Source organism: Oncorhynchus tshawytscha, linkage group LG10 (genome assembly GCF_018296145.1).
Source record: "Oncorhynchus tshawytscha isolate Ot180627B linkage group LG10, Otsh_v2.0, whole genome shotgun sequence".
NCBI lineage: Eukaryota > Metazoa > Chordata > Actinopteri > Salmoniformes > Salmonidae > Oncorhynchus > Oncorhynchus tshawytscha.
Genome location: NC_056438.1, coordinates 38,048,470 through 38,070,939, shown reverse-complemented (window position 1 = coordinate 38,070,939; position 22,470 = coordinate 38,048,470). Strand labels below are relative to the sequence as shown.

Sequence of the window (22,470 nt, the reverse complement as noted above, 5' to 3'; positions counted from 1 at the left end):
CAATGCTGTAGACACCTTGGGGAATATGGAGGAAAAGTAATCTGGTTGATAGCTCATTCACTGCTCAATAGGGACGCATTGGAACGCAGCGCTTTCAAAACATGAGGCACTTCCGGATTGGATTTTTCTCAGGCTTTCGCCTGCAATATCAGTTCTGTTATACTCACAGACAATATTTTTACAGTTTTGGGAACTTTAGAGTGTTTTCTATCCTAAGCTTTCAATTATATGCATATTCTAGCATCTTGTCCTGACAAAATATACCGTTTACTACGGGAACGTTATTCTTCCAAAAATGAAAATACTGCCCCCTAGTCACAAAAGTTAAAGGCCTCAATATACCACAATGGTTACTGCTCTCCTGAGTATGCTAAAGTGTGCCCCAGGTATAAACCTCCTGTAACCTGAATCCGTAATACGTTTCCCAGTTCCTGACAGCTGTGACCCTATTGGCTAAGGGAAAGGTCAACGCTATGCAGCTGCCTGTCAAAAGCGATTAGTCATCAGCCGCTGTGACATACATGGGAGTTTTTGATAATGAGCATTCCGTGTAAGGGGGTTCAGAAGTTCAAAGCTGCAGTGTGTAAGAGTTTCATTCCAAAATGCTATATACAGTGCATTCGGAATGTATTCAGACCCCTTGACTTTACAGACTTATTCTAAAATTGGTTAAATATTTTTTTTCCCTCATCAATCCACAGACATCAATCTAACCCTAACCCCATAATGACAAAGCAAAAACAGGTTTTTGGAAAAAAAATTCAAATTTATATTTAAAAAAAATGAAATATAACATTTACATAAGTATTCAGACCCTTTACACAGTACTTTGTTGAGGCACCTTTAGCAGCGATTACAGCCTCAAGTCTTCTTGGGTATGGCGCTACAAGCTTGGCACACCTGTATTTGGGGAGTTTCTCCCATTCTTCTCTGCAGATCCTCTCGAGCTATGTCAGATTGGAAGTGGAATGTTACTGCACAGCTATTTTCAGGTCTCTCCAGAGATGTTTGATCGGGTTCAATTCCGGGCTCTGGCTGGGCCACTTAAGGACATTCAGAGACTTGTCCCAAAGCCACTCCTGCGTTGTCTTGGCTGTGTGCTTAGGGTCATTGTCCTGTTGGAAGGTGAACCTCCGCCCCAGTCTGAGGTCCTGAGCACTCTGGAGCAGGTTTTCATCAAGGATATTTCTGTACTTTGCTCCATTAATCTTTTCCTCAATCTTGACTAGTCTCCCAGTCCCTGGCACTGAAAAACACCCCCACAGCATGATGCTGCCACCACCATGCTTCACCGTAGGGATGGTGCCAGATTTCCTCGAGACATTCAGGCCAAAGAGTCCAATCTTGGTTTCATCAGACCAGAGAATCTTGTTTCTCATCGTCTGAGAGTCCTTTAGGTGCCTTTTGGCAAACTCCAAGTGGGCTGTCATGTGCCTTTTACTGAGGAGTGGCTTCCGTCTGGCCGCTCTACCATAAAGGCCTGATTAATGGAGTGCTGCAGAGATGGTTGTCCTTCTTGAAGGTTCTCTCATCTCCACAGAGGAACTCTGGAGCTCAGTCAGAGTGACCATCGGGTTCTTGGTCACTTCCCTGACCAAAGCACTTCTCCCCCGATTGCTCAGTTTGGTCAGCTCTAGGAAAATGTTTGGTGTTTCCAAACTTTTTCCATTTAAGAATGATGGAGGCCACTGTGTTTTTTGTTGTTGTTGTTACCCTTGCCCAGATCTGTGCCTCAACACAATCCTGTCTCAGAGCTCTTTTGACCTCATGACTTTTTGCTCTGACATGCACTATGCACTGTCAACTGTGGGACCTTATATAGACAGGTGTGTGCCTTTCCAAGTCATGTCCAATCAATTGAATTTACCAAAGGTGGACTCCAATCAAGTTGTAGAAACATCTCAAGGATGATCGATGGAAACAGGATGCACTTGAGCTCAATTTCGAGTATCATACCAAAGGGTATGAATATTTATGTAAATAAGCTATTTCTGTTTTTTATATTTAATACATTTGCAAAACTTTCTCCAAACCAGGTTTTGCTTTGTCATTATGGGGTGTTGTGTGTAGATTGATGGGGATTTTTTATTTATTGAATTCATTTTAGAATAAGGCTGTAATGTTACAAAACGTGGAAATGTGGAAATAGTCAAGGGGTGTGAATACTTTCTGAATGCACCGTATCCATTTTCAGAAATGTTGGTAAATCATATTTTATTGTTGAAAGAAATTATTAAGCCACCTAAAGTCACTGAACCCCAAGCCATAAGACTGCTGAACAATTAATCAAGTGGCCACCCGGACACTTTACATTGACACCCCCTTTGATTTTGTTTTTACCCTGCTTCTTCTCTCACTCTTTATTATCTATGCATAGTATATATGCATAGTTTACCCCTACCTACATGTAGAAATTGCCTCGACTAACCTGTACCCCGCACATTGAATCGGTTCTACCCCCTCTATATAGCCTCGTTATTGTTATTTTATTGTGTTACTTTTATTTTTAAAAATGTACTTTAGTTTATTTGTAAATATTTTCTTAACTCTATTTCTTGAACTGCATTGTTGGTAAAGGGCTTTTAAGTAAGAATTTCTCAGTAAGGTCTACTACACCGGTTGTATTTGTCGCATGTTTATTTTTAAACTTTTAAACCTTTATTTAGCCAGGTAGGCTATTTGAGATCAAGTTCTCATTTGCAACTGCGAGCTTGCCAAGATAAAGCAGAGCAATTCAACACATACAACAACACAGAGTTACACATGGAATAAACAAAACATACCGTCAATAATACAGTAGAAAAAACGAAAAGTGAGTGCAAATGAGGTAAGATAAGGGAATTAAGGCAATAAATAGGCCATGGTGGCGAAGTAATTACAATATAGCAATTAAACACTGGAATGGTAGATGTGCAGAAGATGAATGTGCAAGTAGAGATACTGGGGTGCAAAGGAGCAAGATAAATAAATAAATACAGTATGGGGATGAGGTAGATATATGGGCTGTTTACAGTTGGACTATGTACAGGTGCAGTGATCTGTAAGCTGCTCTGACAGCTGGTGCTTAAAGCTAGTGAGGGAGATATGAGTCTCCAGTTTCAGTGATTTTTGCAGTTCGTTCCAGTCATTGGCAGCAGAGAACTGGAAGGAAAGGCGACCAAAGGAGGAATTGGCTTTGGGGGTGACCAGTGCGATATACCTGCTGGAGCGAGTGCTACGAGTGGGTGCTGCTATGGTGACCAGTGAGCTGAGATAAGGTGGGGCTTTACCTAGCAGAGACTTGAAGATAACCTGTAGCTAGTGGGTTTGGCGACAAGTATGAAGCGAGGGCCAACCAACGAGAGCGTACAGGTCACAGTGGTGGGTAGTGTATGGGGCTTTGGTGACAAAACGGATGGCACTGTGATAGACTGCATCCAATTTGTTGAGTAGGGTGTTGGAGGCTATTTTATAGATGACATCGCCAAAGTCCTAGATTTTTCCACTTCACGATAACAGCACTCACAGTTGACCGGGGCAGCTCTAGCAGGGCGGACATTTTCCAAACTGACTTGCTGAAAAGCTGTCATCCTATGACAGTGCCACGTTGAAAGTCACTGTCATCAAGGCAATGGGTGGCTACTTTGAAGAATCTCAAATCTCAAGTGTTATTTCATAGTTTTGATGTCTTCACTATTATTCTACAATGTCGAAAATAGTATAAATAAAGAAAAACCCTTGAATGAGGTGGTGTGTCCAAACTTTTGACTGGTACTGTATATCTGAGGTGACAAAACAAAGACCAGTGTGATTTTATTGTTATACTGGGAAGTTTTTTTTTTTGCTATATTTTTTTGATTGTTTGATATTGTGGTCTGTGAAGTTGAGTTCTGCAAGATTATGTCATTTGATAATATTCATTACATGTTTAGGAACCTTACTTTCCATTTTTTTAATGTTCCTATTAAGAAGTTCCAGTAGCTGAGTGAATACAAGTCTAGGAAGTATGGCAATTTGAATTTACAGGTTTAGTTATTTGTACAATTTGTGTTGTGCTGTATTTTACTTTATTCTATTGTATTCATTTTTTTTTTATCTATGAAATTGTATATGCCGTGCTCCCTTGAAAAAGACACGCTAGTCTCAATGGTGACTATTTGTCTCTTTATACAGGGCGCCCGTGTGTGGTTACGCGAGGAAGATCAGTACCTCCCCAGCACTGTTTCCTCTTGCTCTGGAGGCGTGGTGGTTTTCGCTACTGAATATGGACAGGTAAGACCATAACACTCCCCTTAAAGAAAAAAATATTCACCCAAGTGAGTTACAATAAAAATCTGGCAACACCTCAAGGTGGTGCTTACCTACTTTTGGGGCTGCCAGAGTTCTGTGTTTATTGGTTGGGATCCCCCTTTTCCCAACCTTGCCTGCATTGAAAGTATCTGGCAGCACAACATAGGCAATATACATAGCATGTTAGAAACACAGGACAGCAGGCCTTGGGGAAAAAGGAAAATATGTATTTTTTTTTATGCTTTGATCCATATATTGTGAAAACAAGGGATCGACAGGTTTGTAGCTCGTTTAGGTGTCATAGCGCAAAAATCTAATTAACTTCAATGGAATTTTAAATTCTAAGGCCAAATGATCAACTATGTTTTAGGAATATTCAGACCGGAAATAAACCTTTTTTATTGTTGCAACATATAAAGCATGATTTCTCTAAAGAGGATGGTCCTGGAAAGGACTCAAATAAAGGCTGGACACTACTATGCCTATACAACTCAATATAGGTTACTTGAAGAATGTTTTTCTTACAATACTGTTGTGTTTGCTTTTGAAGCAAGTGGTCATCAACTTCTAACAATGGTTTGATGATGAGCACTACAGAGGAGGCAACCAGCATACAGGGAAGAGCATACTGGTAGTGCAGGCTGATACACCCATAAAACGCTGTGGGACAGGCTCTTGAAATGCCTGGTTTACTGCTTATTAAACACTCTGTAAGGTCACTTTGAACACCACTGTGTTTTGGTGTGTACTTTTGGTTTCACTTACCCACAACTCAAAACACTGTTGGGTTTGTTATTTAGGCTGCTGGGTTTAACTCCCTAGAGGTCAGTTGCTAACAACACCTTAGAAAGAGAGCATTGATGCCACTGAAGTTGACACAGCCCTGACAGACAACTAACACTCACGTTTACACAGTCCTGTCAATGAATTTAGCCACCGTAATGGAGGTGGGTGGTGAACCATGCTTGTGTGAGGATTCACCTTGACTGAAACCTCAAGAAAGGGAAAGGGGGATACCGAGTTAGTTGTACAACTGAATGCATTCAACTGAAATGTGTCTTCCGCATTTAACCCAACCCCTCTGAATCAGAGAGGTGCGGGGGGGCTGCCTTAATTGACATCCATATCATCGACGACCGGGGTACAGTGGGTTAACTGCCTTGCTCAGGGGCAGAACAGATTTTTACCTTGTCAGCTCGGGGATTCGATCCAGCAACCTTTCAGTTACTAGCCCAAGACATGCAGGCTTTAGCTCAACTGGCTAACATTGCCACAATATTACCAATCCTATTTGCCATCTCTTCAATCTAAGCCTAAAGGAAAGTGTGTGCCCTGAGGTCTAGAGGGAAGCAAAAGTCATTCCGCTACCCCAGAATAGTAGTGCACCATTTACTGGCTCAAATAGCCAACCAATCACCCCGTTACCAACCCTTAGTAAACTTTTGGAAAAAATTGTGTTTAACCAGATACAATGCTATTTCACAGTAAACAAATTAACAACTGACTTTCAGCACGCTTTAGTGAAGGACACTCAACGTACACACTTACACAAATGACTGATGAATGGCTGAACGTAAGAAGATTGTTTGAGCTGTTTAAGTGAGGTTAATATGGTAGAAATTGTGCTTTTATACTGAACAAATAGCATTTATGTAATATGTAATATCACTGGAATGATCTAATTTACATCCATATGCCACTTTGGAGAGGTTTAGGGACACTTGGAAACGTCCCGTGACCACAGCTAACACCACTTACTAAAACATCTGCCCATTTCTAGTTGTTAGGTCTATCAATCCCATTTTTTCCCCTGATATTTTTCACATGTTGTGGGAGCCATCTGATGTGATTCCAGCTCTGAGCATCAATAATTCAGTTATATCTTGTCAATGAAAGACTACTTTAAAAATAAACTGTTATTTTGTGTCTGCTTGATCTTATGTATTCTGAACTATGTAACTCCTATCTATCTTCTGATCATTTCCTCATAATCTCCCAGATGTTTTCTTTCCAAATATACCAAGTATTGGCATGTCAGAATCATGAATTGTCAGAATGTCAGAATCATGAATCAGAATTACACGTTAACTTTTGGGTATGTCTATTTAGTCGGAAATTTACATTTAGCCATTTCTGGGAACTTTAGCCACCACTAGCTAGCAATCAAATGAAGTGATAAAGGCATGTGTTTGCCTTTTTTTTAATGGCCAAAACAAACCAAGTATAGAGTTGATTTCAGTTGATTTTGCCATGAATTTCCCATTTAGATTTTTAGCTAATGTGGATAAAGTTAGCTGAATTTTGTAGTGGCTACTTACAGAAAACCGAAGCATGGTTCCTCCTGGCCAAAATACTACCCTGAGGGTGAGGAAACATCTAACATCAACTTGTAAAATCCCGAGCTTCCCCTTTAAACCTGTGTTAATTTTGTCAGATATTTTAGGTATAGTTTTAGTCTTATTAAGCTAAGTTCGAATACTTATACTAACCATACTGTTTGTGACCCAAATTGAGTATGTAGTATGCTTATTGGTCATAGTAAGGATATAGTTAGTATGCCAAAAGTTCCCGGATGTTGTACTAAATTCGCCAAAATACAAAGTATACAAGCAGTAGACACTATTTCCGTGATTTTAGGGCCCATAATGCAATTCTCCAGAAACTGGGCGTGGTTTTCAGAGTTTAAGAAAATGACGGAAAATAAGCAGCCGAAGTCCGACGAGAATGGATACAAATGCATTGCTTTAACTAATTATTAAATTAATTGCTTTAACTAACTAATTAGAAAATGTTGAGCAATGTAATAAAGTAATTACTTTTCAAATAAGTTAAGTTACAGATTATTTTGTCTGACAATTTGTCAGCTATGCTATCCTTACGAACCGCATAGCATTACAGCAGTATCTACCGGTATGTTAGCTAGTTACCTTATGTTAGTTGGCTACTAAAACTTGCCAGACAGTATATTTACTATCTCCTACCAAACATTTATTGACTTGATTATTCACATAATTCTTAGCTAAGTGTTATAGTCCTTGTGTGTTTCAATGGGCATTGTTAATTCTGGCTATCTACTCCAATTTCAGAGCACTCTCGCACATAATAACTGATGAATTTACAAATGTTCAACACCCGCTGAATATGGTCAGTGTCAGTAAATGTCTGCAAAATAAAGAGTAATTAAATTGTTGCCCGCAGCACAGTTACAGTCACCAATCCTCTAGATAACATGAAAACAGCCTAACCAGCTCTGCTAGGGAGAGTAAAATGGTCAGAGTGAGGTGTTCTCTCATTTGTGTGGAAATAGCTAGCCAACGTTAGCCAGTTAGCTTGGGTGCTTGACTGCTGTTGATCGCTCGGATCAGCGTTACTCCTCGGCCAGAGTGTCTAGTGTGTGCTCTGAAGGCTCCGAGAGTGTAATGCTCTGAATTTTCGAACGGACAATCTGACAACGCTCTGGATTTACAAACAACCAGAGCATGCTCTGGCACTCAAGATTGAATTTACAAACACACCCAAAATCTTAAAATGTTTAGCTAGTAATTTTCTATGCTAACAAGCTAGCAAGAGGTTACATAGCAAGAGCATCAACTTCCTATAGACAGGCAAAGCTCTAGTACGCTCAACTGAAACAATATCGTTAGTTTACAGTATACTAAAATAAACTAATATTATATAGTATGTAGTATATACTCATTAAGTATGAACCATCCCTTTTTCAGGACCCTGTCTTTCAAAGATAATTAGTAAACATCCAAACAACTTCACAGATCTTCATTGTAAAGGGTTTAAACACTGTTTCCCATGCTTGTTCAATGAACCATAAAACATTTATGAACGTGCACCTGTGGAACGGTCGTTAAGACACTAACAGCTTACAGACGGTAGGCAATTAAGGTCACAGTTATGAAAACTTAGGACACTAAAGAGGACTTTCTACTGACTCTGAAAAACACTAAAATAAAGATGCCCAAGGTCCCTGCTCATCTGCGTGAACGTGCCTTAGGCATGCTGCAAGGAGGCATGACGACTGCAGATGTGGCCAGGCAATAAATTGCAATGTCCATACTGTGAGATGCCTAAGGCAGCGCTATAGGGAGACAGGACGGACAGCTGATTGTCCTCGCAGTGGCAGACCACGTGTAACAACACCTGCACAGGATCTGTACTTCCGAACATCACACCTGCAGGACAGGTACAGGATGGCAACATTAACTGCCCCGAGTTACACCAGGAATGCACAATCCCTACATCAGTGCTCAGACTGTCCGCAATAGACTGAGAGAGACTGGACTGAGGGCTTGTAGGACTGTTGTAAGGCAGGCCCTCACCAGACATCACCGGCAACAACGTCACCTATGGGCACAAACCCACCGTCGCTGGACCAGACAGGACTGGCAAAAAGTGCTCTTCACTGACGAGTCGCGGTTTTGTCTCACCAGGGGTGATGGTCGGATTCGCATTTATCGTCAAAGGAATGAGCATTACACCGAGGCCTGTACTCTGGAGCGGGATCGATTTAGAGGTGGAGGGTCTGTCATGGTCAGGGTTTGTGTGTCACAGCAACATCGGACTGAGCTTGTTGTCATTGCAGGCAATCTCAACGCTGTGCGTTACAGGGAAGATATCCTCCTCCCTCATGTGGTACCCTTCCTGCAGGCTACCCACTGTTCCTAGGCCGTCATTGACAATAGGAATTTGTTCTTAACTGACTTGCCTAGTTAAATAAAGGTAAAAAATAAATAAATCCTGACATGACCCTCCAGCATGACAATGCCACCAGCCATACTGCTCGTTCTGTGCGTGATTTCCTGCAAGACAGGAATGTCAGTGTTCTGCCATGGCCAGCAAAGAGCCCGGATCTCAATCCCATTGAGCACGTCTGGGACCTGTTGGATCGGAGGGTGAGGGCTAGGGCCATTCCCACCAGAAATGTCTGGGAACGTGCAGGTGCCTTGGTGGAAGAGTAGGGTAACATTGCACAGCAAGAACTGGCAAATCTGGTGCAGACCATGAGGAAGAGATGCACTGCAGTACTTGATGCAGCCGGTTGCCACACCAGATAGTGACTGTTACTTTTGATTTTGACCCCCCCTTTGTTCAGGGTCAACTTATTCCATTTCTGTTAGTTAAATGTCTGTGGAACATGTTCAGTTCATGTCTCAGTTGTTGAATCTTGTTATGTTCATACAAATATTTACACATGTTAAGTTTGCTGAAAATAAACGCAGTTGACAGTGATAGGACGTTTTTTCTTTTGTTGTTTTGTTTTGTTATACAGCTTTGAAAAATACAGATGAAAACTCTCTTGGTTAATAGTGTAGTCTACAGCTCATCATGAGTTAGTCTACCTCAGGCGAGCAAAAGCTCGAGCATAGGCTATAGAACATTGGCTACAGGTTAAACAATTTAAACATACAGCTCTTTTATTCCCATTGTAACCTTAGGATTGGGGTAAATAACAGTGATTCCCATAAATAGGGTACAATCCGAGCTTTCGAACAATGCCAGAAATATTCCTGTACTCTTAATATTCATTAAAATGTTTTCAGTTTGGGCAGCCTGGCCCATTGCGAACTAATTTGCCAGAATTGTATGTAATTATGACATAACATTGAAGGTTGTGCAATGTAACAAGAATATTTAGACTTAGGGAAGCCCCCCGTTAGATAAAATACCGAACGGTTCCGTATTTCACTGAAATAATAAACGTTTTGTTTTCGAAATGATCGTTTCCGGATTCGACCATATTAATGACCAAAGGCTCGTATTTCTGTGTTATTGAAGACTACCAAGAAACAATGTGTGATCCTGTTTTAGCTTACTGTATTAAAGGGTTAAAAATGGTCTATCCGACAATGACCTCAAAGCCATTAACCAGTCAGAAGTGTCTTGGCTTGTGTCAATATGTGTTGTTAGGTTTTAAATCCATTTTGGCTCAGCACAAAGCAGTGTTTCACGGTCAATCCCTTTAAGGGCTTAAGGTGTCTCACTGCTGTCAGGTTGACTCACACATAGAGCGGTTTAGTTGGTAGATATCATGTAAAGATGTCACAGGCACTCTGCTGAGGTATATGATTTAGGTCAATTATATTGGCATTGTCTGTTTTACAGAAGAAATGGAGCACAGTAAGAATTGTTTATGATATTGAGTTGTTATTCCATGTAAGAAATGCCTTCCTAATACTGTATACATACAGGTACCTGAATGGGTATTGTTTGTGTAAGAGATTGAGGTAAATGCAGTGTAAAGGGAACTTTTTTATGTCTGTTTTTTTTAATCATGGAACAGAGTTGTAAAGGATATTGTACTGGTGTATAACACAGGGGCACAACTTTAGAAGAGGGGGGGACATAACCTGACGGTGGGTCTGGGTGTCCTCCCTCAGAATTGTTTTGGGCATCTAAAGCTAATTTCCTGCATTTCTACTAGGGCTGTCCCCGACAACACCAACAAAAAATTTGTCGACCACGAGAAGTAGTTTCTTCTAAATCTTTAAACGTGTATTTTTCCATATATGTTTTAAGAAAATCAACTAGGCTATAAGTACTGAATTTGTCTGATGCTTTAATCCGGCTGTTGCATTAAATAATTAAGACACAAATGACTCAAGAGAGCCAGAGATCAAGATAGCCTAACCAGAAAAAAAACCTGTTCCGAACCCTCCTCCCGCTGCTGCGGTCCTTCACAGATTCTGCCGTTATGCTCCTGAAGTTGCTGGTAATAGGCTACACCAATAGGCTACAGGCAACCTTTTCCATTTGGAGTGCCAATTTATCTTATCTTTTCTACCGATCTGAGTGCCAGTTATGATTTTCATATGCAGATTTTTGTGGAACAGTTCATTTTAATTTATAATAGTCCTGTATCTCAAGATCATTGTCTGTGGTTAATCTGCAATATTCCCGCACCAGCTGTAGGCTATTTGTGCAAGGGATAAGAAATAATCAGGTATTTTAGGACGTTTCCACTGGATCAGATATTACATTTTCAGACTGCGGAGTAGTTATTGAAATGGAGAGAGCTGGAAATATTGTTCAAATACTTTGAGGAATTATTGTGATTCTCAGTAGATTATAAAAACAGTCTTCATTTACTTGCTGTTTGAGGTGAAGAAAATATACTTTGAGAAGCTCCACAGCTTATTAGTGGTGGTGAGTTAAGACAATGAGAAATATTATCAGATATCTCCAAATTGGCATATTTATAGGCCTACATTTGCACGCAGGGCATGTAGACTTTTTTTTTACCCCTTTTTCTCCCCAATTTTGTGGTATCCAATTGGTAGTTACAGTCTTGTCCCATCGCTGCAACTCCCGTACGGGAGAGACAACGGTCTAGAGCCGTGCGTCCACCGAAACACATCCCTGCCAAGCCGAGCAGCTCTAATGCCCACTTCACCCGGAAGCCAGCTGCACCAATGTGTCTGAGGAAACACTGTACACCTGGCGACCGTGTCAGCATGCATTGCGTGCCACAGGAGTTGCTAGTGTGCGATGGGACAAGAACATCCCTGCCAGCCAAACCCTCCCCTAACCTGGATGACGCTGGGCCAATTGTGCACGGCACCGCGGGTCTCCCGGTCACGGCCGGCTGCGACAGAGCCTGGACTTGAACCAGGATCTCTAATGGCACAGCTAGCACTGGGAAACTCAGGAGGCCAACTAGTCCTACTTCTATATGCATAATCAGGTTCTTTCCTAACTCAACATTGACAGGAGCGTTTCAAACAAAAGACAATGAATACATTTTCTGAACTATCCCCCCGTAGCACTCACTTCTGTCATCTTGAAGTGCTTTGAGAGACTAGTCAAGGATCATATCACCTCCACCTTAAGTTTCACCCTAGACCCACTTCAATTTGCTTACAGCCCCAATAGGTCCACAGACAATGCAATCGCCATCACACTGCACACTGCCCTATTCCATCTGGACAAATCAAATCAAATCAAATCTAATTTTATTTGTCACATACACATGGTTAGCAGATGTTAATGCGAGTGTAGCGAAATGCTTGTGCTTCTAGTTCCGACAATGCAGTAATAACGAACAAGTAATCTAACTAACAATTCCAAAAAAAAAACTACTGTCTTATACACAGTGTAAGGGGATAAAGAATTTGTACATAAGGATATATGAATGAGTGATGGTACAGAGCAGCATAGGCAAGATACAGTAGATGATATCGAGTACAGTATATACATATGAGATGAGTATGTAAACCAAGTGGCATAGTTAAAGTGGCTAGTGATACATGTATTACATAAGGATGCAGTCAATGATATAGAGTACAGTATCTACGTATGCATATGAGATGAATAATGTAGGGTAAGTAACATTATATAAGGTAGCATTGTTTAAAGTGGCTAGTGATATATTTACATCATTTCCCATCAATTCCCATGATTAAAGTGGCTGGAGTAGAGTCAGTGTCATTGACAGTGTGTTGGCAGTAGCCACTCAATGTTAGTGGTGGCTGTTTAACAGTCTGATGGCCTTGAGATAGAAGCTGTTTTTCAGTCTCTCGGGTCCCGGCTTTGATGCACCTGTACTGACCTCGCCTTCTGGATGACAGCGGGGTGAACAGGCAGTGGCTCGGGTGGTTGATGTCCTTGATGATCTTTATGGCCTTCCTGTAGCATCGGGTGGTGTAGGTGTCCTGGAGGGCAGGTAGTTTGCCCCCGGTGATGCGTTGTGCAGACCTCACTACCCTCTGGAGAGCCATACGGTTGAGGGCGGTGCAGTTGCCATACCAGGCGGTGATACAGCCCGCCAGGATGCTCTCGATTGTGCATCTGTAGAAGTTTGCTTTTGTGTGCTTTTGGTGACAAGCCGAATTTCTTCAGCCTCCTGAGGTTGAAGAGGCGCTGCTGCGCCTTCCTCACGATGCTGTCTGTGTGAGTGGACCAATTCAGTTTGTCTGTGATGTGTATGCCGAGGAACTTAAAACTTGCTACCCTCTCCACTACTGTTCCATCGATGTGGATGGGGGGGTGTTCCCTCTGCTGTTTCCTGAAGTCCACAATCATCTCCTTAGTTTTGTTGACGTTGAGTGTGAGGTTATTTTCCTGACACCACACTCCGAGGGCCCTCACCTCCTCCCTGTAGGCCGTCTCGTCGTTGTTGGTAATCAAGCCTACCACTGTTGTGTCGTCCGCAAACTTGATGATTGAGTTGGAGGCGTGCGTGGCCACGCAGTCGTGGGTGAACAGGGAGTACAGGAGAGGGCTCAGAACGCACCCTTGTGGGGCCCCAGTGTTGAGGATCAGCGGGGAGGAGATGTTGTTGCCTACCCTCACCACCTGGGGGCGGCCCGTCAGGAAGTCCAGTACCCAGTTGCACAGGGCGGGGTCGAGACCCAGGGTCTCGAGCTTGATGACGAGCTTGGAGGGTACTATGGTGTTGAATGCCGAGCTGTAGTCGATGAACAGCATTCTCACATAGGTATTTCTCTTGTCCAGATGGGTTAGGGCAGTGTGCAGTGTGGTTGAGAGGGGAATACCTATGTAAGAATGCTGTTCATTGACTATAGCTCAGCGTTCAACACCATAGTACCCTCCAAGATCATCATTAAGCTTGAGGACCTGGGTCCCAACACCGCCCTGTGCAATTGGGTCCTGTACTTCCTGACAGTCCGCCCCCAGGTGGTGAATGTAGAAAACAACATCTTCACTTCGCTGATCCTCAACACTGGGGCCCCACAAGGGTGCGTGCTCAGCCCCCTCCTGTACTTCCTGTTTCCAATTTTTGACTACATGGCCATGCACACCTCCAACTCAATCATCAAGTTTGCAGACGACACAACAGTAGTAGGCTTGATTACCAACAATGATGAGACAGCCTTACAAGAAGGGGGTGAGGGCTCTCAGAGTGTGGTGTCAGGAAAATAACATCTCAACCAACGTCAACAAAACAAAGGAGATGATCATGGACTTCAGGAAACAGCATAGGGAGCACCCCTCTATCAACATCAATGGGACAGCAGTGGAGAAGGTGGAAAGTTTTAAGTTCCTTGACGTACACATCACGGACAAACTGAAATGGTCCACCCACACAGACAGTGTGGTGAAGAAGGCACAACAGCGCCTCTTCAACATCAGGAGGCTGAAGAAATTTGTCTTGTCACCTAAAAGAAACCTTACAAACTTTTACAGATGCTCCATTGAAAGCATCCTGTCGGGCTGTATCCCAGCCTGGTTGCGGCAAATGCACCGCCCACAACCTGCAGCGCTCTCCAGAGGGTGATGCGGTCTAGACAGCGCATCACCAGGGAAAAACGACCTGCCCACCAGGACACCTACAGCACCCGATTTCACAAGAAGGGCAAAAAGGTAATCAAGGACAACAACCACCCGAGCCACTGCCTGTTCACCCCGCTACCATCCAGAAGGTTAGGTCAGTACAGGTGCATCAAAGCTGGGACAGAGAGACTGAAAAACAGCTTCTATCTCAAGGCCAACAGACTGTTAAACAGTCATCACTAACTCAGAGAGGCTGCTGCCTACATACAGACTTGAAATCATTGGTCACTTTAATAAATGGATCACTAGTCACTTTAATAATGCCACTTTAATAATGTTTACATATCTTGCATTACTCATCTCATATATACTGTATATACCATTTTTAAAATATAATCTATGGCATCTTGCCTATACCGCTCTGTCATTGCTCATCCATATATTTATATGTATATATTCTTATTCCATTCATTTACTTAGATGTGTGTGTATTAGGTAGTTGTTGTGGAATTGTTAGATTACTTGATAGATATTGCTGCACTGTCGGAACTAGATGCACAAGCATTACACTACACTCGCAATAACATCTGCTAACCATGTGTGACCAACAAAATTTGATTTGATTTTAAAAAAACTCATAAATATAATTCTCACAAGTGCAGCATGGGTTGTGAGATCTTCAAAATAAATGTCCGACAATGACAAATGTAAATGAATGTAATAATAATAATACAATCAAATAAACACCTGCCACCTGCGGGTCAATTTTGGCATTGGTGGGTATAAGATGTCCGTTTCACCAGCCACCTTGGCGGGTGGTCAGGGCTCCACAGTGTGACAATTTCACTCGCATTTGTGAATACAAATAGTAATGTATGATCTAATTTATAGCAAAGTAAATGCTGCAGTAGCTGTTTTCAAAGTATTTCTGCCATTTTGTTTAAAAGCTGGTAAAGTCAACAAACTACAAATCCCAACTCACCTCGAGGTGCAACAGTGCCTGGCAAGGGGCTGTGCGCATGTAGAGAGCTGAGTGAACGATTCATTTTTAGAAGTGCTATGCACAGGCATAAGTTGGTCTAATTTACTTGAAATGAAAGTCTACTGAAGTGGGACTTTGTCCTTGTCTTTCTTGGCTATTTACATTTTTTGTTCACATACTAGGTTGTTTTTCTATGTTTGAGTTTCAGCTGATAGAGAAGAGAAGACAATACAGCTATTAGTCAGACTCTCACTCTCACAGGGACATGACTCTCCAGTAGCGTTACCACGGTAACTTCCCGCCCTTAAAGGGCCAGGTGAAAATGTTTGTCTCATCTTGATATTCTGGTTAAAAGGCTCAGGTCACAAAAAAATCCTGTATTAAACAATACATTATTTCTTATTAGTAATACATGTTTGTTTTTGAAACATTACAAAGCATGCTCATCTGTTTTTTTTGTGTGTGTAATTTTAGCTGGAGAAAATATTTTGAATGGTAATTAAACAAAAAGTACATTTTAGGCCCTGATAATACATTGAATGCATTAACAGAAATTACTGTAACCAAACAAACATTGTAGATTAGAAATTATGGGAATTAACAGTAAATATAGGCTACTACTGGTGATCTATATATGCGCTTTCTCCCACCATTTCGTGGGAATTCATTGTCTCATAACTTCCTATATATATATATATATATATATATAGGCTTTTTTTTTTATATATATATATATATATATATATATATATATAGGCTTTTATATATATGTATATATATATATATAGGCTTTTATATATATATATATATATATATATATATATATATATATATATATATATATATATATATATAGGCTTATATATATAGGCTTATATATATATATATATATATATATATATATATATATATATATATATATATATATATATAATAGGGAATTGATTTATGTCTGAGATTATACAGTGCATTCAGAAAATATTCAAGAGCCCTTGACTTTCACTACATTTTGTTACTTTTTAGCCTTATTCTAAAAAGGATTAAATCATTTTTTCCCTCATCAATCTACACACAATACCCCATAATTAAGTCCATCATTACTGTAATACATGGTCAGTCAATGCGGAAAAAGTTTCTTCAAGTGCAGTTGCAGAAACCATCAAGCGCTATGATGAAACTGGCTCTCATGAGGACCGCCAGCGGAAAGAAAGACCCAGAGTTACCTTTGCTGCAGAGGATAAGTTCCTTATAGTTCCAGCCTCAGAAATTGTAGCCTAAATTAAATGCTTCACAGAGTTCAAGCAACAGACACATCTCAACATCAACTGTTCAGAGGAGACTGCGTGAATTAGGCTTTCATGATCGAATTGCTGCAAAGAAACCACTACTTATGGACACCAGTAAAAATAAGAGACTTGCTTGGGCCAAGAAACACAAGGCATGGACATCTGGTGAGTCCAAATTTCAGATTTGAGATTTTGAGAAATGCCGTACCTTTGTGAGACGCAGAGTAGGTGAATGGATTATCTTCGCACGTGTGGTTCCCACCATGAAGCATGGAGGAGGTGTGATGGTGTGAGGGTGCTTTGCTGGTGACACTGTCTGTGATTTATTTAGCACACTTAACCAGCATGGCTACCACAGCATTCTGCAGAAATATGCCGTCCCATCTGGTTTGCGCTTAGTGGGACTATCATTTGTTTTTCAACAGGACAATGACCCAAAACAAAGGCTGTGTAAGGGCTATTTCACCAAGAAGGAGAGTGATTGAGTGCTGCATCAGATGACCTGGCCTCCACAATCACCCGACCTCAACCCAATTGAGACGGTTTGGGATGAGTTGGACCGCAGAGTGAAGGAAAAGCAGCCAACAAGTGCCCAGCATATGTGGGAACTCCTTCAAGACTGTTGGAAAAACATTCCAGGTGAAGTTGATGGAGGGATGCCAAAAGTGTGCAGAGCTGTCATCAAGGCAAAAATGTTTGGTTACTAAATTATGCCATATGTGTTATTTCATAGTTTTAATGTCTTCACCATTATTCTACAATGTATAAAATAGTAAAAATAAAGAAAAACCCTTGAATGAGTAGGTGTTCTAAAACTTTTGACCGGTAGTGTATATGTTACAATTTTCTACATTACAATCACAACAATTTCTTTATTCAATCAATACGTCTGCAACTCTTAAACCACCCTGGTGGCACCAGGGAATCAAGACGCAAGGAGTTCTGCAGGCTCTTCCAAGAATGGGGGGAATTAAAACTGTAACTAGATCGGTATAGACTAGTGTAACCTGAGAATGCGGAGGGAATTACTGTTATTGTTAGAGATGGGATCTTGTTGCTCTCTTACAGGGTAATGAGATGATTGGAAGACAGGGGGTAGGTTGAAAAGAGGTAGGGAGAGAAGAAGGAAAGGAGAAGGTGTGCAGGTATAATGCAGAAGGATCTTCAGCTAGTGGGGGGTGGGCGGGAGGAGGGGTAGAGGAGATTGGTCTCCGCCGGCCACCTGTTCATATTACCTGGGTAACACAAATGCAGTGACACCTGTTGTTCACTGAACATTGGCGAAACTGCTCTTGGAGCAGATGTTGTTCAGCTGGAGCTTGTTCAAGCACACGCTCACTCCCTTACCTAAACAACCCCAAAAACAAAGCAGTAGTCCTCACCCAAAGTAGATTTTTAGTTTAATAGAGAACAAGTAAAAGTGTTTGTGTGTGTCTGTTTTTGTTCGCGTGTGTGCATGGGCTTATGTCGGTTGGAGCCTAGCGGACCTAGTAGGTTCATCGTTGTCATGGCAACTGTCAAATTGTGTCAAGGGTAAGATGGTTTTGGGTTCGGAGGGGGGTTTTAAGTGTGCACCAGGTCATATAGCCCTCTCTCTTGATCAAGTTTCAGCCCTTTTGACAGTCACTGAGTTGAGTTGAGAACAATACAGGGAAAGATGAATGGTGACTTGAACCACCTGGTTTGATGATGAGAGGAGTGGTGGGGACTTATCTGTGCAGTTATCTGTCTAGTTCATTTTAAAGAATGGGAGAAGTTAGTGGGTCTGAAACCATAAACAGTCCCCAATGGCAAAGTGTAGATGTTTTACCTATTATTTCTGTTTTATTTGCACATCAAATTTCCGATGTCATTCCAAAGGTTTAGCGCAGGGGCTACAAATGCTAAAGAATAATGTCATATAAACCTACACTTATTTGTTTAATAAGCGTAGTATTTCATTGTGGTTCTATCTTCACGTTCTTCACTCATCCAGTTTAAAACAAAAGTACAGTAATTGAGTTAAAATCAAATAAAATCAAATGTTATTTGTCACATGCGCCAAATACAACAGGTGTAGACTTTACAGTGAAATGCTTACTTACTTACAGTGGGGCAAAAAAGTATTTAGTCAGCCACCAATTGTGCAAGTTCTCCCACTTAAAAAGATGAGAGAGGCCTGTAATTTTCATCATAGGTACACTTCAAGTATGACAGACAAAATGAGAAAAAAAAATCCAGAAAATCACATTGTAGGATTTTTAATGAATTTATTTGCATATTATGGTGGAAAATAAGTATATGTATACAGGGGGTACCGGTACCGGTACAGAGACAATGAGTGGGGTCACCAGTTAGTTGAGGTAATTGAGGTAATATGTACATGTAGGTAGATTTATTAAAGTGACTATGCATAGATGATAACAACAGAGAGTAGCAGCGGTGTAAAAGGGCAATGCAAATAGTCTGGGTAGCCATTTGATTAGCTGTTCAGCAGTCTTATGGCTTGGGGGTAGAAGCTGTTAAGAAGTATTTTGGACCTAGACTTGGCGCTCCGGTACCGCTTGCCATGCGGTAGCAGAGACAGCATTCTATGAATAGGGTGGCTGGAGTCTTTGACAATTTTTAGGGCCTTCCTCTGACATCGCCTGGATAGAGGTCCTGGGCCATACCCACTACCCTCTGTAGTGCCTTGCAGTCGGAGGCCGAGTAGTTGCCATACCAGGCAGTGATGCAACCAGTCAGGATGCTCTCGATGGTGCAGCTGTAGAGTTTTTTGAGGTTCTGAGGACCCATGGCAAAACTTTTCCGTCTCCTGAGGGGGAATAGGCATTGTCGTGGCCTCTTCACGACTGTCTTTGTGTGTTTGGACCATGATAGTTTGTTGGTGATGTGGACACCAAGGAACTCTCAACCTGCTCCACTACAGCCCCGTCGATGAAAATGCTGGCATGCTCCATCCTACTTTTCCTGTAGTTCACAATCATCTCCTTTGTCTTGATCACGTTGAGGGAGAGGTTGTTGTCCTGGCACCATACAGCCAGGTCTCTGACCTCCCTATAAGCTGTCTCATCATTGTTGATGACCAGGCCTACCACTGTAGTGTCATCAGCAAATGTAATGATGGTGTTGGAGTCGTGCCTGGACATGCAGTCGTGAGTGAACAGGAAGTACAGGAGGGGACTGAGCATACACCCCTGAGGGGCCCCCGTGTTGAGGATCAGCATGGCGGAGGGGTTGTTACCTACCCTTACCACCTGGGGGCAGCCCGTCAGGAAGTCCAGGATCCAGTTGCAGAGGAAGGTGTTTTGTCCCAGGGTCCTTAGCTTGGTGATGAGCTTTGGGGGCACTATGTTGTTGAACACTGAGCCGTAGTCAATTAATAGCATTCTCACATAGATGTTCCTTTTTTCCAGGTGGGAAAGGGCAGTGTGGAGTGCAATTGAGATTGTATCATCTGTGGATCTGTTGGTGTGGTATGCATATTGGAGTGGGTCTAGTTTTTCTGGGATAATAGTGTTGAGTGAGCCATGACCAGCCTTTCAAAGCACTTCTCGGCTACAGACGTGAGTGCTACGGGTCGGTAGTCATTTAGGCAGGTTACCTTTGTGTTCTTGGGCACAGGGACTATGTTGGTCTCCTTGAAACATGTTGTTTTTACAGACTCAGTTAGGGACAAGTTGAAAATGTCAGTGAAGACACTTGCCAATTGGTCAGCACATGCTCGGAGTACACGTCCTTGAAACCCGTCTGGACCTGCGGCCTTGTGAATGTTGACCTGTTTAAAGGTCTTACTCACATTTGCTGTGGAGAGCGTGATGACGCAGTCGTCCGGAACAGCTAATGCTCTATTGTATGCTTCAGTGTTATTTGCCTCGAAGCGAGCATAGAAGTAATTCAGCTCATCTGGTAGGTTTGTGTCAATGGACAGCTCTCGGCTGTGCTTCCCTTTGTAGTCTGTAATAGTTTGCAAGCCCTGCCACGTCTGACGAGCATCGGAGACGGTGTAGTACGATTCAAGCATATTTGATGGTTTGTCGGAGGTCATAGTGGGATTTCTTATAAGCTTCCGGATTAGAGTCCCGCTCCTTGAAAGAGGCAGCTCTACCCTTTAGCTCAGTGAGGATGTTGCCTGTAATTCATGGCTTTTGGTTGGGGTATGTACGTACTAGAGGTCGACCGATTATGATTTTTCAACGCCGATACCGATTATTGGAGGACCATAAATGCCGATACCGATTAAACGGCCAATTCTTTTATTTGTAATAATGACAATTACAACAATACTGAATGAACACTTATTTTAACTTAATATAATACATCAATAAAATCAATTTAGCCTCAAGTAAATAATGAAACATGTTCAATTTGGTTTAAATAATGCAAAAACAAGGTGTTGGAGAAGAAAGTAAAAGTGCAATATGTTCCATGTAAAATATGTGCCATGTAAGAAAGCTAACGTTTCAGTTCCTTGCTCAGAACATGAGAACATATGTAAGCTGGTGGTTCCTTTTAACATGAGTCTTCAATATTCCCAGGTAAGAAGTTTTAGGTTGTAGTTATTATAGGAATTATAGGACTATTTCCCTCTATACCATTTGTATTTCATTAACCTTTGACCATTGGATGTTCTTATAGGCACTTTAATATTGCCAGTGTAACAGTATAGCTTCCGTCCCTCTCCTCGGTCCTCCCTGGGCTCGAACCAGGAACACATCGACAATTAGCGCGCACTAACTAGCTAGCCATTTCACTTAGGTTACACGAGCCTCATCTCGGGAGTTGATAGGCATGAAGTCATAAACAGCGCAATGTTCAGTGGTGTGCCGTGGGCCTGAGGCCTGGGCCTTCAGTGAGGTCCTACACAGTCTCACCCGAATTAATCCACCTCTTATTACCATCATTATGATGCCATGGCTCTAGACACTATACATTTAGACAGAAACGCAGTATAACCAGGCATTGCGTCACCTTGAAATTGACATTTTTATTCAGAGAATTGCAGGGGAAGAGTGCAATACGTTTTCATAGTGCAGCTCCCGTTGCCCTGCGCGCTTGTTCGTTGAGCTGTAGATCCACACGGGTTTCCCCAAAAGTTTTCAAAAGCACCATAGCTTGTAAGTGCCCAGCCGTACTTTGGTGTCTCGTTGCTGCCTTGGTTAGACAACTTAAGTTTGCAAAGCCAGTGTGGCTCCAAACACCAAATTGATCACTTGCAAATAATAGGCATTCCCAGCAGTACAGTTTGCAGTGCTTCCCGGAGCCTGTGAGCCATTGATAGCGCTCGTAGTTGGAACTTTGAAAGTGGCGAACGAACCCCTTTCCCGCCTGTGACAGGCTTTGTAGCGTCGGCGTCGGGCGACCTCTCCTGACAATGTCTAACTTTTCTTGAAAAGTTTGTCTTGAGAATGGCGTTATAATTATATCCTCGACCAAATCGATATCTTCTCCTCCTTCTGCCATTGTGGGTTGAAAAAACAGCTTAGTAGTACGCAAATTAATTTGTTTATCAAATTCAGTTTCCTAGTTCTGAGGTTCTGCATAGACCTGCCTGTATAGGACCTGCCTCTCAATATTGGTAATCCAATCAAAAGACATGCACGCACTACGCCTGCTAGCTGGATCCTGTGTAACACTGGAGCCAGCCAGCAGGCGTACAATAGCCAACTCTAAAGCTGATTGGTTGACACTAAATTTTAATTTCCATTCACT

The 22,470-nt window shown here is 41.9% G+C and overlaps 1 protein-coding gene across 2 annotated transcripts in view; it reads left to right on the top strand.

The window, feature by feature from the left end:
• Positions 1–22,470, top strand: part of myo10 (myosin X) — a 255,739-nt gene that overhangs the window by 51,987 nt on the left and 181,282 nt on the right. Inside the window, exon 2 of one of the 2 annotated variants that reach the window (XM_024419927.2) lies at positions 4,153–4,251. In XM_024419927.2, the coding sequence (XP_024275695.2) occupies positions 4,153–4,251 (99 nt within the window). Of the gene's footprint in view, positions 1–4,150; positions 4,252–22,470 lie in introns of those variants that run through there. The other variant, XM_042328542.1, reaches the window with a different exon arrangement.